At 34.6% G+C, this 16,452-nt stretch overlaps 2 protein-coding genes across 4 annotated transcripts; both read left to right on the top strand.

The window, feature by feature from the left end:
* Positions 1–3,356: 3,356 nt before the first annotated feature.
* On the top strand, positions 3,357–6,016 carry LOC113765101 (F-box protein PP2-B10-like). 2 transcript variants are annotated; one of them, XM_027309160.1, is made up of 4 exons: positions 3,357–3,694; positions 4,949–5,064; positions 5,191–5,749; positions 5,786–6,016. In XM_027309160.1, exons 1-3 carry the CDS (start codon positions 3,392–3,394, stop codon positions 5,705–5,707), a joined length of 936 nt encoding a protein of 311 aa, XP_027164961.1. In that variant the 5' UTR covers positions 3,357–3,391; the 3' UTR covers positions 5,708–5,749; positions 5,786–6,016. The 2 variants fall into 2 exon arrangements, with proteins under 2 accessions (XP_027164961.1, XP_027164962.1); XM_027309161.1 differs by having other exon boundaries at positions 5,191–5,737; positions 5,774–6,016.
* Positions 6,017–9,051: 3,035 nt separating this feature from the next.
* Positions 9,052–14,596, top strand: LOC113765231 (50S ribosomal protein L15). Of its 2 annotated transcripts, none has more exons than XM_027309336.1 (4): positions 9,052–9,580; positions 13,288–13,371; positions 13,457–13,546; positions 13,988–14,070. In XM_027309336.1, exons 1-4 carry the CDS (start codon positions 9,146–9,148, stop codon positions 14,015–14,017), a joined length of 639 nt encoding a protein of 212 aa, XP_027165137.1. In that variant the 5' UTR covers positions 9,052–9,145; the 3' UTR covers positions 14,018–14,070. The 2 variants fall into 2 exon arrangements, with proteins under 2 accessions (XP_027165137.1, XP_027165136.1); XM_027309335.1 differs by having other exon boundaries at positions 9,055–9,580; positions 14,035–14,596.
* The last annotated feature ends 1,856 nt before the right edge of the window (positions 14,597–16,452 follow it).

Below are 16,452 nucleotides of genomic sequence, written 5' to 3' on the forward strand. Positions count from 1 at the left end.
AATAAAATAATGTTGAGAAAATGTGAAATTTTTTTGGGTCCTCACAGACACAAATATGAAAATCCCTAAAATCAACAAGATGGTTATCTATTAATTTGTTTCTATCTTTTAATTCATACGTCTTTTAATAGAATTTTTCTTTTTTTATTTAACCAATGATGGCTGTAAACCTTGACGGCCACTCTAATGACTGCCCTTGCCCCAAGCCATGATTTGGATTTGGATTTGAATTGACAGAGCATCGTGACTGGTAGGAATTTGAGAATATCTCCCAAAATTTCATTGGGCAAGTGGGAAAGCTATCCTTCAATACCTACCATAGACTTCAAAGCTTAAAATTCATGCGTTAAGCACTAACAAGAGTTTTGGATAATCCATACCATGCTAACTAAAGTTTGTCCAAACATATTCACTCAAAAAATGTCTTAGCTATGGATCAGCGCTTTTACAATAAAAGAAAGAAACAAATCAAAAAGGATGCAAAGAACTAAGCTAGAGAATTCTAGTAAGCTAAAATTATATAACGAGCAAAACTATCCATGAATAGTTATCTATATATTACGTACAAACCAAGAAACAGTATGACTAAGAAACAGTGAACTAAGCCACAAAAATTTTCATATCCATACTTACTATTTGATAAACAACTATAATAATAATTTTATCAATATAATAGGATACTTTTGATGGTACTTCATTGTAGATTTAGATTTATAAGATAGAAAAAAAAATGTTGAAATAATTCATTTAGAGTTTATAAAATTTTCAAATAGTGAAATTATCATAATTTAGTAGTGATTTTGGGTTATTTCTTTTTAATTTATTGTTAATCTTAGTACCAAAAAATAGAAAACAAAGATCAGTAAAAACATTAGATTACATATAAAATTAACTCGTTAAAAAAATCGCTAATTCGACATTTGGTTACAATAGAAACTAGAATCAATAGTGGTAGTTCTACAATTTTATCGGCGAAAAATTAAAAAATAGGAATAAGAAGGAAAAAAAATGAAAAAAAAATTTTAAAACTCTTTCATTTTTTTTTTGGCGAAACCCCTTTTTACGGGGCCAGGTTGCCAATCCCTAATTTATTCATAAACTTGAAAATTTTACTTCTAAAACTCATTCTAAATATAAGAATACCAAATAAGAGAATTTCATGAAAATATTCAAGGGTAAAATTGTTATTTTAAATGAAAAAGGAGGTATATGTAATTTTTTAAATCTCAAGGGAATTTAGTGAAATTATCGAAAGCCTCAGGGAGGTTTCTGAAATTATCCCATTTTTCTATCATCATACGTGGAAGCTGGATCCGAGTATTCCAGGCTCCAGCAGCCTTCTCTGAGGCGGACCCCAGACGAGAGAAAAGAAAGTAGCGAAGAGAATCAAATCCCGGAAAGATCACAAGACGTGGCATTTTGTTCATCAAGTCATGTGTATGCAGACATTTCCCTTGAGAACGAATTAAATTCAGTCATGGATTACGAATTTCTGATGTGAAACTTTTTTTTTTTTTTTTTGACATAATCTGATGTGAAACTCAAATCTAAATCTAAGTGTTATTGATAACATTACTTTGGAGTATACGACAAAGCCATACGGTAACAATGACTTGGAAAATATAAATCACCATTGGCAACATTTGTTGTTATAGGTGCTCCTAATGTGTATGACAATTGAAGGCCCTAATATTATTGATAATATTAGCTCTTAATTACTATTACTATTATTATTATTATTATTGATAACATTAATTATTAATTACAAATTACAATGTGACATTTCGAGCACAGACTAATTGCCACCATTGGCAATATTATTTGTTAATTAGAAATTCTTAATGTGTAAGTCAATTCAAAGTCTTAATGTTATTGATGGCATTAGTTATTAATCACCAATATTATTAATAACGTTACAATCTTTTTTTTTGTCTTGGAAGAGATTAGATTCCACAACTTTTAAGACATAAAGTTTCGAGTTTAACCATTAAACTAAAACTTTTTTGACATTATTGATAACATTACACATGAATTCGTAATTCATAATTTGACACTTGTACCAAAGAATAGCGTGTTTGGATATGTTTCTATTTGCAAAAAATTATTTGATTGCATCATAAGCATCATTTTTAATCACCTTTTTATTTTTTTTAATCATCTTTTTATCTACATACATCGCATTATAAAAATTGCTATGATGTTATGCTAAAAATATGTTTCCAAATAATCTCCAATTTAAAAACTTAGTTTAAACTCACACCTCCCTAATGTGGTTCTCGATTCAAGGTTCGAGCTTTAGTATATTAATATATTACTATGAATTGGTAATTGAATTACGTTTATGCCATATTGGATTACTATCATGTATAGTTGGATACCCATTGGGCAACTAAATGGCACTAAGAAGTTCTAAACTGAAATCAATGTAAAGATTTTTTTTCCATTTGCAACATTTTTTTTTCTTTTTCAAAATAAGTAAAGTCCAGTACTTTTAATTTTGGGATAATTTCAAAAACCTTTCTTGAGATTTTTAACAATTTCACTGAGCTCCTCTGAGGTTTACCTCCCTTAATTTGATAGTTTTAATAACAAAACCTTAAATTAATATCGACTTGGTCAAATTTTTAAATGAATATCCAAAAATACCCCTGTGTAATGAGTTTTATTTACTTCCCTATAGAATTATAAGATTATCTAATGTAATTATAAGAAAAAGGTGCCAAATTTTTCCATGTCTATACCTGTTATTTGATAAACAATTATAATAATTTTATCACTATGATATGATACTTTTGATGGTATTTTATTATGGATTTAGATTTATAAGATAGGAAATAAAATGTTGAAATAATTGATTCAAAATTTATGAATTTTTTGAATAGTGGGATTATCATAATTTAGTAGTGATTTTGGGCAATTTTTTGATTTATTATTAATTTTAATACCAAAAAATAGAATACAAAAATTAGCAAAAAACATTGGATTATGTATAAAGTTAACTCATCAAAAAAATCACTAGTTCGACGTGTGGTTACAATAGAAACTAGAGATAATAATGGTAATTTTACAATTTTATTAGTGAAAAATTGAAATAAAAAGGAAAAAGAAGGAAAGAGAATGAAAAAAATAACTTTAAAGTCATTGTAAGTATAATTATCCCAAATAAAGGAATTTTATTAAAATATTTAAGAGTGATATTGTCATTTTAAATAATAAGGGAGGTATGTATAATTTTTCAAATCTTAAGGAAGCTCAATGAAATTATTAGAAAACCTTGGTGAGGTTTCTGAAATTATCCCTTTAATTTTCGGTAGCATCTACCGCTGGATCCATATATGCCTTGCCCGATAATATTCATTGTCATTGACATCAAGAAAACAAGAAAAAAAAAATGGGTGAAGTTAATGATGGGATGCTTTCCCCTTTCCAATCCTTGCCGGAAGGCTGCAAATCACACATCATCTTTTACACATCTATTCAAGATGCATGCAGTGCATCACTCATTTCTAAGGAGTTCAACTCTGCTTCTAAGTCTGATACTGTTTGGGGAAAATTTCTTCCTCCAGATCTCAAAGAGATCATCTCAAATTTAGTTCCCTGGTTGAGCTCTAAAACGAAGAAAGAGCTCTACCGTTTGCTTTGTCACTTTTCAAACCCGATCGACAAGGGAATCCTGATCAACAAGGGAAACCGGGTAATCTCTCAACTCCTCATTTTTTTTATACAAAAAAAAAAATTATTTTTAAAAATGGTTGTTTTTCCTTTTTCTTGTTTTCATCTTTTCTTTTCTGGGCAATTTGGATTCACTATATGGAAAGAGAGTTATCTTTTGTCTCACCGATTCTCCCTCCCCTTTTTCCCTTCTAATGGAAATATTGGCAAATCAATGTTAACAAAATCATGGAGTTGGTCTTACAGGTTGTAATGAAACTGTAGAATCTCCAAAAACGTTACATAAGTAAGTTACTTATGAAAAGGGGGATCTTGATTCACAGTTGATCACTGAAAGGATCAGGATCTAGGGTCTTGAATCGTTGTACACTGTACGATCTTTTAACCCAAAATGTTAGTACTAGTTATTATGCCATGAATTAGCTGAATCTGAATCTCTGTCAAGATTTCCACAGAGAGTAGGCTTGGCAGGTTTTTCCAAGAAGTTTTAATAGGAGAGGTTAGAAAAGGGGCGTTTGATTGCTATTTTTAAGAATTTTTGTTAAAAAAATGTACCATAACAGTATGACGTATGTAAAGTAAAAAAATGATTATAAAATATTTTCAAGAAAATATAAAAATTTTTCTGTACAAGACCACGATCCAAACAAGTTAGTGTTCCTGGACCTACTGGTACATGTTATTGTTTGTTATTGTACCAAATTTCAGCCCCTTGCCTATAAATGGGCTGCAAATTGAATCCACACTGTTGAAGATTCAATTTGAGAGCTCGTGGAGCTTTTTGGCCTGGACATATTGAATAGTCGGGATGGTTAATTTGTCGAATTGTTTTTGAGTGATGGACTTAGGATGAAGAAATACATGATGCATCTTACAGCCTTGGCATACTACGTGAATCTTATAATAGCAGAGACTAGAGCGTGACTGCTATTTTTTTTTTATTTTCCGCTATTCTAGTTCAAGAACATTTATTTGTCAGATTAACTTACTTTAATGCTGGCCTGACAATTCAAATCGCTTTGTTCATAGCATTTCCAACCTGTAACTTTTTATTTGTCCCATGATTTTCAGCGTTGCTTTCTAAATGTTTCTCTTTTTGTTGATGATACATTTCTCATGTTGACATTACCGGGATGCTTATGAAGTAGGCATAATCATAATTTTTCACAACCTTGTCTCTACGAAAAAAACAAATTAAAATCCGTCAAATGCTCTTTCCATATTGATCTCAAGCATATTATTGATTAACATAAAAGATGCGTCTGCTGTTGGACAGCGCTTCTGGCTAACTAAGTGCTCGAAAAAATGTTATATGCTGAGCGCGTGGGAGCTCTCCATTCATAAGAAAGAAGATCCTGAGTGCTGGAAGTGGTATGAGTTATCTGGATCAAGGTATGCATAAAAGGCTGAGACACCCTACCTGAAATTTCAGTCTAATCTTGGCCAATCTGGATGAAAGCTCTATTCTTTGTGTTTCTTTGCTCATTGATTAATCTGGAAAAGAAATGATATATTCAGGTTTTCTGAGGTGGCTGAGCTGCAGCGAGTAGATATCCTTGATATACGAGTAAAAATGCCAGCTCGATCACTGTCACTGAAGACTAATTATGGGGCTTACCTTGTGTTCAAAACTAATGAGTATTCCTATGGACTTAAAACTGTTGCCAAGGCTTCTGTTAGCTTTGCTGCTACTGCTGGCACTAGTGGTCTCTCTGAGCCTATGGAAGGCGACTCTGTCTACCTAAAAATACCTACAGACGTACATTATCTAACACCTACAGATGAAGATGATCCAAGATATAGAGGGTGGGAGCCTGATCTGCAGCGACGATTTGTTCTGGTGCCTCGGCCTGAGCATGAAATTGATGGCCGGGTTCCACGTGAGAGAAACGATGGATGGCAGGAGATTATGCTGGGAGAATTTTTTAACGATGAAGGTGTTGGCGATGTCGAGATAAAAATTTCAGAAATTCTCGATTGGAAAAAAGGCCTCATTCTCGAGGGAATTGAGCTTCGACCCAAGGAAGAAGCGTGATACTCTGAGTCAGTACTAAAACTTTGCGACTAATGATGCTACTTTTTTTTTTTTTTCCGGAAACGATAATGATGCTACTTGGCAAGGATCGTTCTGTTAAGTCGTGAGGTGTGTTATATTAAAATAATGGCAGTTGATTGGGAACAGCCGGTTTGTTTTCCTTTTGCGAAGGGTTAGAACCTTTTGCTTTTTTTTTTTTTTTTGGGGGTCTGGCTACATTTCCAACTGAATTGATAAGATTGTTTTGTAAAATAAAATGGTAAACTTTAAATTTGTCTAATAAAATAATAAATTTCATAAGTTAATCCATATTCGTTCCTTGCCTCTTTCTCCACTGCTGTTTGTTTTTCTTAATTCCCTAGTAGTTCTTCTGGTTTCATTTTTGGTAGGGAGAAAGAATTTTGCTCTTGATGGGAAGAAACAACAGGAGGAGAACAACCCCTAACCAACGTTCAAATCGAGGATATTAAATGAGGGGAGAGAGAGAGACGGTCAGCAACCTTGTTCACCCGAAGAGGGTATGTTTGAAATATGATAGTCACATTAGGAAAAATATGCACACGAGATATTTTGTACCTTTGTGCCCGATTTAACGTGGGGCCATAAAGGAAAAAATGAAAAAAAAATTGTAATGAGGAACATTTTGGATGTTGATAGGGTGCATTTTGTTAGTAGTTTTGTGGATATTTTTTCCTTGAATTTTTATCAAATATTGTATTAATTAATAGATTTTAGTTATATTTAATTAATAGCGTTAATTGTAGAAAAGTAGATTAAAAAGTGGTTAAAGAGGCAATTTTACAGGAGATTGTGAACCAGTTTGATGTGAACGCGTTCAGGAATTGCTGTCAAATCCGAAAGACTCGGGATTTTTCTGTGCACGGAGGTTTCCTAGTTTGAGCTGAAGTTTTAAAAGCTATCTTTATTAGTAGAGTATTTAGTTAAGAAAAAAAGGATGTTATCTTTTGTACTTTCCTGTTCTACTTAGGAGTTTATTTTTAATAGCTACAATTTAGGAGATAAAATAGGTAGACAAAGTACGGTTGGCTTTATTAGTAGTACTTTCGAGGGAAAACAATTTGGAGCATCGTATCTTTTGTTCGCAAAGAAAGACAACTTTTATTCTTCCTTCTTAACGATGTGTCTTTTGAGATGTTCCGTACTTTTGCGTCGGGAATTTTCTCAACAATGAACAAACTATTGTCGTTTGCCTTGCTTGGATTGCTTGTTTCCGTTGGAAAATATTGTCGTTTTTCGTGATCATATTTCCCTATCACCTTTTTCCCTCACATATATCAAATCGCTACAGTAATTTTTCCATGAAAAATGACGAAAAATGCAATCCAAACACAACCTAAACTTTTTTATTCTAGCCAAGGGATAAACGAAGGATTTGGTTCAATTATAACAGTGAGATTAAATTATTTTTATCTTCTTTTATTTGTTAGTATTTGTGTATATTCTGATTTAATTTCTTATGATTGTTTTGTTGTTTAAATATCAAAGTCTGATATTTTAATTCAACCTAATAATCTAATGCCAATTAAGATAGTTAAATCCATAATTGTTTAATTATTTTAAATTAGTGATAAATAACGTGATTGATTTTATATTAGGAAAACGTATGATCTAATTAAAATAAACCCTGGTAGTGAATATTATTGATTAGAACAGGATTTTTCCAAAATATAATGCAAACGTGATTGGTTTCATGCTAGGGAAATGTCTGACCTAATTTAAATAAACCCTGATAGTGAATTCTGATTGTGTGTTTATTGATTAGAACATGATTTTTCCAGATTTTAATGCAATCAAGAAATTAAATTTTATGGGCGTACTTAGGGGTAGAAGTTAGAACTAAAATCTCTGAATCTGAGAGGGCCGCCGAGGGGTTAGAAGTTAGAACTGGACATTTTGTTCAATTCTTAGCAGTAGGCCTACTTCGTATAAATATACCTATCATCATTTGGGGTTAAAGTAAGTAATGATGCCCATCAGAAGAATATTTATTATTGCTCCATCAGAAGAATACGCATTCATCTCCTGTCCTCAAAATAAAACAAAAATGATTAGATTCTGCTGCTTCTCCCGGTTCCGGATCCTAAACCATTTTTGACAGTCCGGCACCCAGTCTCCCCGCTACCAAACCACCGGCAGCCCCTTCTTTCAATTCCATCTTCCAAGGAAGGACAGACGAAGATTCTGTAGAGACACAGTTCTGTTTCATTATCAAGTCAAACCCGCACAGGTGGAGAGGGGAGGGGCCAATACAGAGACTCCCTTTGCTTGCTTGCTTGCTTGTGTGGTCAGGTGATGAAAAGTTATTCAGTTGGTGCTGAGGGTGAATTGAAGGACGACATTCCAAGGAAGGCTGAAGAAGTTGGGGGGATTTTGCAAAAATGGAGGAAAGAAGGGGGTTGTTCCCTTTTTGCTTAGAAGATGCAGACAAAAATGCTCTTTGAAGAAGGACATCGGTATTCGTGTGAATTGGCCTTCCGGTTGCAAAATCGGAGAAACTGACTAAAAGGGTCACAGGTGCCCAATTTTACAAGTTTAAGGGCTTAAAGTCAGCAAAAAATAGATGAGGGGCTTATTTTTACCTAGACAAAGAGTTCAAGGGCCAATTGAATAATTTGCCCTTTTAAAATTGTTGGCACTTCAAGATTTGTCCTCAAGTGTTTTGGGTTGTTATTATAACTTTTTTTCTTCTCTTCTATACTTTTATTATTAGAAAATATTATTTCCAAATAAGCAATAAGCCTATGTTTCAATTTTTTAATTTTTATATTTTTGGCATGTATTTAATTACGTGAATTACAGTAATGATTCAATAGGTAAACAATTGTGCAAACGAACTATATAAGAAGCATCTCTATTTTTTATTCAAGAAGATTGAATAATTAATCATTATATGCTTTTCTTCAGTATATTTAGATTAGAGAACTTAAACAAAGTAAATTATTGTGTTAATTTTCATTAATTACTTTGAGTTTTGATCTAATGTATAAAACATACATTTTAAGGTTCATAATTGCCCCTATTGTGATTTTTAATTTTCGCATATCCTCTTCAATAGTTCAAACTATTTTTGGATAATGACACCCTTTGAAGAGATTATAAAATTTATATACTAAATAAATATCTTTATTTTCGAGATATAATTTGATAATAAGTTCAACTAAAAATATAACCCGTGCAAGTGCACGGGATAAGAATCTTGCGACGGTTATAACCTAGGACTTGAAGGGGCATAAAAAAAATTTAATAGGGGTAGAAAATGAAAATTCCCAAATCTGTAGGCCTCAAAACATAATTGTGAGAACTCAGGGCGGGCAGCTTCTGCTTCCCTCGGCCTCTTACTTCTCCTCTAAATCCTGCCATTTCAACCTCCTTCAATTATAGTTACAGAAAACCCAGTTGACAAAAATCGACAGGGAAATGCTGCGTAGAAAACTAGCTTCACTGGTTTCAGCCTCGAGAATCTGCAATGGTTGGACGAAAATCAACAAACCCATCTCCCAAACTGCCCCAAAACAACTCCTGTCTGCTCAACCTAGCCGTACCAGCTTAAGCAATGGAGCTCTGGGGTCATATTATTCCTGTTCTTGTTCTCATTCTAACCAGAACAGGGGCTATAGCAGCAGCAGCAGCCTTTTGGCCTTGAATGATCTGAGAGACAACAGGGGCTCCAGAAAGCAGAAGACCCGGAAAGGCCGTGGCATCGGGTCGGGCAAAGGGAAAACTGCAGGGAGGGGTCACAAAGGTCAGAAGGCCAGAGGGACTATGAAGTTTGGATTTGAAGGTGGCCAAACCCCCCTTCGCCGCCGTCTCCCCAAACGTGGGTTTAAGAACCCTTTTAGCCTCACTTTTCAGGTGAATTCAATAAGTCTAGCCACCCAGTCTTCGTTATTACTGATCTTTAATCCTTTTCTGCAGTAGAATGTACTTAATTCTGTTGATTGTTCTCCTTTCTTTTCTTTTTTTTTTGTGGGAAACTTAGTGAAAAGGGTGTGTTCTTGAAGCTTAATGATGAATGGGGCACAAATTTGGGCTATTGATTGAATTTAATTCTAAATGCACACAAATATATTTACATTTCGTAGAAAAGTCAGTAGAGATGCCCCTTAACAGAAGCTGCTCAAATTTATAAGCCCTTTTCAATAATTTTTCCTGTGGTTTTTTTTTTTTTGTGATTGATTAGTACCAAGTTTACTGATTTTGTTGTTGATTTAGTTTGTGTATTAGTTCTTCACTGTGAGGTGGAGAATGAGAGTCGGTTTTTTTTTTCAAGGAGGATGAGTTATTAGCACTTTTGGTGATTTTTGAAGCAATGTAGGGTTGATTTGGTTTGGAAAGTGTTATTGAGCTTGTAAGAGTGGTTTTTCTTCAACGGAGAAAAAGGGGAATCAAATTTGGCAAGATTTTTATTGTGAATAGGGAACTAGGGAACTATTTGTATTGAAGTTACCAGTATCGGATTTGAACTACTTAAACCTTGTTACATATACACACAAATTGAGAAGTTTAGGATGTACGCAAATGACAGGGTTGTCAGGTTGACTATACAACTCGTTGCAGGAGTCTTGGTCACTAGAAAATATGCAGACTAAGATAATTTTGGAATAGTGAAACTATATGTTGTGTAGTAAGGGAAAAATGTGCTCATCTAGATTTTCTCAGAATGTAATGTGGTGTTTTGTTACCCTTCATTTGGATGAAAGCACATATTAAGTAACTTGAATCCACAATTTAGATTTCTTCTGCTGGTTGCCCCTAGCAGAATTATGGTGTTTTCTGCATGTAAGGAGTCTGAATAATTTTTTAATTGAATAATTGTCTTGAACAACTGTAAAGACATGGTACTTAAAACCAAACGAACTGCATGCTTATGTCCAATTCAAAGCTACAAGCAAGCCTAGCACTTTTCATTTCTGAAGCAAGTGACCATGATAAAGTACAGGAAAAGCACAAAAATAGCAAAGTGAAGAACAAGCCTAGCATTTTTTTAGCTTTGCTTTTCTTAAAGGCCATCGGATCTCTTTTTGTCTTATCTTGACCCTTGGTCAGTAAGCAGTGGGATTAGTTTGTTGGGCTCAGTGGATAAGTTATTATAATTAGACAAAAGCCTCAGATGCCTTGATTAATGAAGATGTGTAGGAGCTTAATTGTTGTACTCATTAATGGTGCTTTAGACTATTGATTCTTGAGGCTTATCTAATTTTTTTGCTGTACTTATATTAAGGTGCATAAGTTATCTGTTATGGTATGTCAGTTTATACATATAGTCTTTGATGGCTTATTTTCTCTGTTTATGCTAGAATCTGTTATTCATCATGCCTCTTTTGTTACTTGAGACGTTCACGAACAGTATTTTTGACGGTTGTGAGTTATGAATCAAAGTAATACTACATAGTAAGAGTGTGCTTTGCTTAAATAAGGTGTTTCTGCAATTTGTGCTTGAGGCCCAATAGGGCCGTTGTGCTCTTCTGCATTTTACACCTCTAACCACTATGGTTAAAAATAACAGTTCTATTTCACTATGACATACAGTGTGAAAAAATTACTTATCTCAAAGAACAAGATGAAATCAGACCAAATAAGAAACGTAATGCGAAATGATATATGGAGTTTTTTGAACTTAAGATTAATAATGATGAGAAGCATTTGACCTTAAGATTAATGAAACCACTAGAAGCGAGGTTCTCATTCGACCCCTTACAACACTTGGGAAAAGGGAGCATGAAAAGAGGTATGAACAGCCAAGGGGTTGGATGAGAACCCCGTTTTTTACTACACTGTGCTATATTACAATCAAGAATTGTGGAGAAAAAAGAGAAGCTAAAGTGTTTGAAAAGGGAGCATGAAGAATTGGAAGTGAAACATGCAAGACTGAAGCAAAAATATGAAGGGTGTTTTTTGGGACAAAAATACACTAGCAAGTATTTTTTAAATACCTTTCATGGAGGGAAAAAGCATATTGATCCACCTTCTTTCATTTTGTTGCTTTTTGGAGAACAAAAACACCTTGTGATTTTTTTCCCCCTCGCTTTAAGGCCCAAATTTGAAATTGACCGATTTTTTTTGCATTACCTTATTATTCTCAGTGAACAATTATAGAGATATGCAAATACGCATGTAGTTGACACAGTGTTAAAAGGTGAAGACTTGAGGTCATGTCCTTTTTAACTCTCTCGGGGCTTAACCCTGAACACGTGCTGGAGGCTACCAAAATGTAGTATGGTAAAAAGCAGGAGGAATTTCCGGTGGGGCAGTGCTAAATGTGTAGAGATCTGAAAGGATGCCAACTGTGAAAGCACTTTGCTGTGCCACAGTGGCACTCAGAGATAGAAGTTTGGGGAGCAAGTGGGATTAGATACCCTAGTAGTCCTAGTCATTTTTAACTTTTTTTTTATGAGGTTAAGGCATTGACCCCATTCTGCAAGGCTTGAGGTTAAAGCCCTGTTTTCTAAATTCTAATATTTGAAGGAAAGATAACAATTAAAAGTTATGGCTGGTGAAGGTTTTAACAACATAGAGAATCATGAAAAGGCATGCAAGTACATTACTGTTCAGAAAGTATAACTCTTATTGAAGTTATTCTGTTTAAGGTTGTTGGGATGAATGGATAATCAAGGAAAGTCTTGCAATATTGTTACAAAGTCCTTTTTTGAACATTGACAAGAAATTCCAATAAGATTACAGAAATAAAACGAGTGTTCTTCAGCTTCAACCAAAGAAAAAAGCTGCTTCCTTGCATCTCTCGTTGCATTGTCATGTAGGTAGTCAGCAACTAACTCAAATGGAAGCTTTTAACAACATGCAAGCTTCAACTCATGAAATGATTGATGCTACTTGAACCAATAAATAGTTTGAAATTTGCTTCTGCATTCAAAGGTGACACCCTAAGCTAACCATTGTAGAGAATCTGTCCGTGCTGGGTTACTGCTTCCTTTGAAGTTGAGAAATAATCTGGTTTTCAGAACTTTTGAGCTTGGTTTTGGTTCTTTCAGATGCTTTTTTTATCATATTAATTTTGGGCTTTGACATGTAAATGCTGGTGTAAGTGAAGTTCATTGAAAGTTCCTGGAGAGTGGTCCTGAGTTTGGAGGCTTATGCTAAAACGGACATGGATAGTCCTTGCATGCCTCAAATCAAAACTAAGGCACTGGAAAACCTGGAATAGCTGTCTTTCTATGTAGTTTGTCTCTAGTCCATTCTATAAGAGAATAAGATTGGTGGTTGATAATTGCACATCACATGCCTCTATGTTTCTGTTATGCCATTCAGTCAGTTCGTCACTGATTCTTTTCACAAGAGAATAAGATTCATTGTTGATAATTGAATACCACATCGCCAAGGAGGCCATGGTCTAGTGGATAAGTTGAGGCCTCAGGAATTAGAGTCCCTTTGTTGGATCCCCCTTCCCGCTCTGCTTCTTAAATCCACCCCTCCTCTGCTTAAAAAAAATTAAAAATAAAAAGAATACCACATCTCTATGTTTTCATTATACCATGCATTACATGTACAGCTTTTTCTGAGCGATATGTTTTTGTCACTCAATCGTTTTATGCATGTGACAGCCAGTTGGCATAGGGAAGATTGCAAAATTGATTAATGCTGGGAAGATAGACTCGTCAGAGTTGATAACTATGAAAACGCTCAAGGTAAGGTTAAGTTTTTAACATTTACAAGATTGGATTTTATTTCCTCTTAAGCTCTATTTAATCTTATATGGTTCTTTTGTTAAAGGATGCTGGAGCAGTAGGGAAACAGATAGGAGATGGCATTAGACTGATGGGACGTGGTGCCGAACATATTGAATGGCCCATCCATCTAGAGGTAATCCTATTAGTTTGCTTTAGTTTTCCCTCTTGTTATCATTTAGCATCATTCCTATATGCTTCCTATGCTTATTTGTTTTGCTCTGGCTTCTTCTGATAGGGTCTACTTTGTGCTATCACTCTTTAATTCATTTATTTATTTTTTATAGCTTGAGCCCGGGCTCAATTACTTCTTAATTTGTGTATCATTTTTCGGTATGCTGGAGCCCAGGTGGTAATGATGCACGTTCAACTAGAATTCATGATATTACTGTGTAAATTCAGCTAGAACTTTTCATTTACTCTGGTGCCCATGGGTGACGGATAACTGAGATGTTCATTTGTTTGTTTCCAAATACTCTGGTACTCATTTTGAGCTTTGTGTACATTTGAGGTACTGGAACTTGTCATGGATAGGAAAAGTAAAACTTTACTAGATTAAATCTCTCTCTATTAACAGCTTCACATGCTGAGATTTGACCTGGAGTAACAAACGTACAACTTCAGGTTTCAAGAGTAACCGTTAGGGCGAAGGCAGCTGTTGAAGCGGCAGGTGGATCTGTGAGGAGAGTTTATTACAACAAACTAGGGCTTAGGGCTCTACTCAAGCCAGAGTGGTTTGAGAAGAAGGGCAGATTGCTTCCTAAAGCAGCGAGACCTCCACCAAAACAGAGGGATAAAGTGGATAGCATTGGACGTCTGCCTGCCCCATCCAAACCCATTCCTTTTACAAATGAAGAAAAAGAAGCAATGTCTGCTTCTCTTGCCTGATATGTTCCCTTCTGTTCACGTGTTTGTCTTTGAATTTTTTATTTACATTTACAATATAGATAATGGTAGAATAAATGGCTTCCTTTTCCCTGTTGACGAAGTATTTTCATTTGAAGTAGCTATAGGTTTAGAGCGTACAAATCTTTTTCCCTTTAAGTTGGGAAATCATCAGTTGGCATAATAGTAATTCTTTGCCATGCTTGAGTAGGATTGTAATATGAGACAGCGGAGTATTTTTGCAGTTCACTCTCTCTGTTTACATTGAATTGTTGGTAAATCTATTCACTACTTTGGTTAATCTGCACTGCTTTCTTCTTTAATGACATCGCTTTGCACAAGTATTTATCTTGAAAGAGATGCTTCTACAGTGACTGGCAAAGAAAACTGGCATATTGGGAATGGACCATTTTTATTTTCTTTGGAACTAGTGATAATTTTTTCTTTTTTGGGGACAGAATATGGCGGTACCTCTCTTGGGCAATTCTGAAGCTGACACAATAAGAAATGGTGGTTATATTCCTTCTTGAGTGATTTTCCCTTGTAGGAGTTACTATACTCACTTATTTGTCAGTTGAGATGTATAGATTTTGAAACCCAAACTATTTATAAAAAATGGGACAGTAAATAATTGATCAAAGCCATAGGTAAAAGAGGTTGGTTAGGTACTCAATGCATGTTCTGACAGCCTGCTTGCTCATTCTCCTTGTATATTTCAGATAGAAACTTTTTCAAGCATTGCAGTAAAGATGCTGGCTTATATCTACACTATCTCTATAAGCAACAAAACAAGACCGAGATTGCCCTAGGAATTCAAACTGTTGAAAAAGTTAATAGACCTTTGAATCTAGAGAGTGTCATTTGGTCCAAGCAAAATGTTAATGAGAGCTATACAGAGAATGAGATGGAATGTGGAATTTCTTCTTAAGGACACACTAAATGCCCAACAAGAATCACGCTGCATATATGACTTATATTAAGTTTAAATGAGAATACTAGAAAACATGTTCTTTTTCAGAAAAACAATCTTGTGATTAGTTACCAGTTTTATATTAATTAAAGGGATAAATGATTACAAGGAGAAGGGGCATAAAAGGTCTTACCCCCTTGAACACTACCTAATCTGATATAAGGAAAATGCACGCTATCTAATCTAAGTTGGCCTTTTCACAAAGACTCGAAAAGATAAAGAATCATATACTAACAGTATTATTACTAACACTACCATAATTAGCAAGTCTGCCACTGAATTGGCATCCCAGAAAATATGCATAAACAAGTGGTTGCTCGTGTGCAACCATGCCCTTGATAGGTTATCCTATCGATCTTCAATTGAATGGTAGATTGTCCTTGCAAGATATGCCAAACATTTTAGCTTAACAAAAGGGTATAGGGGCGATTGCAAGAGACTTCATTCGGCTTTTTGTTGAGTAATAATTCTCATGAGACAGCTTAGAGAAAGGATGGGAAGAAGATGTTGTCTGAAAAACATACTTAACAAAAAAATCTGAAAAAGAGAATATCAAAGAACAAGACAAGATGATCAAGTGTGAGGAAATGATGGTTATTAATGCTGTAGTCCTTTGTTTTTGAATGATTTCTTGCTGCAAGACAAACACGTTACCTATTAGAAGATTATGTATGGGATAGGGAGACTGTTTCCAATCAAGCATATTTGGGTTTCAGAATAGTGTGAAAGTTTACTCCAAATGGGATGATGTGGCACACATCAAGACCCAGTAGTGCATACATTATTAGTGTGTGAATGATTAATTTTAAATATACATATATATATATATATATACGCACATACACACACAAGCGCACATGTAAATAAAATTATATGTTGTTAAAGACAAATGAATGAAGAAACGAGTGATTAAATTGAACACCATGTTTTGATGAGATAGTAATAATTTACCAGCATGATAACATGTGTTTTGCGCCTCAAGGGAAGAACTGGCTTACGGGGGAAGAACTGGTTTACGTCTTGAGATTCGACTTCAGAGCCTCCAATAACGAGTCCGAGTATGAAGCTCTTTCATTAAAGCTCACTCACTCTGTCCATACATGACCTGAGTTATTTTGCATAGCTCTGAACAAGTTAAAATCCCGTTCGCACAAATGTATTCAGTTGAAGTTGAACTATTTTTCACA

Source organism: Coffea eugenioides, chromosome 3 (assembly GCF_003713205.1).
Source record: "Coffea eugenioides isolate CCC68of chromosome 3, Ceug_1.0, whole genome shotgun sequence".
NCBI lineage: Eukaryota > Viridiplantae > Streptophyta > Magnoliopsida > Gentianales > Rubiaceae > Coffea > Coffea eugenioides.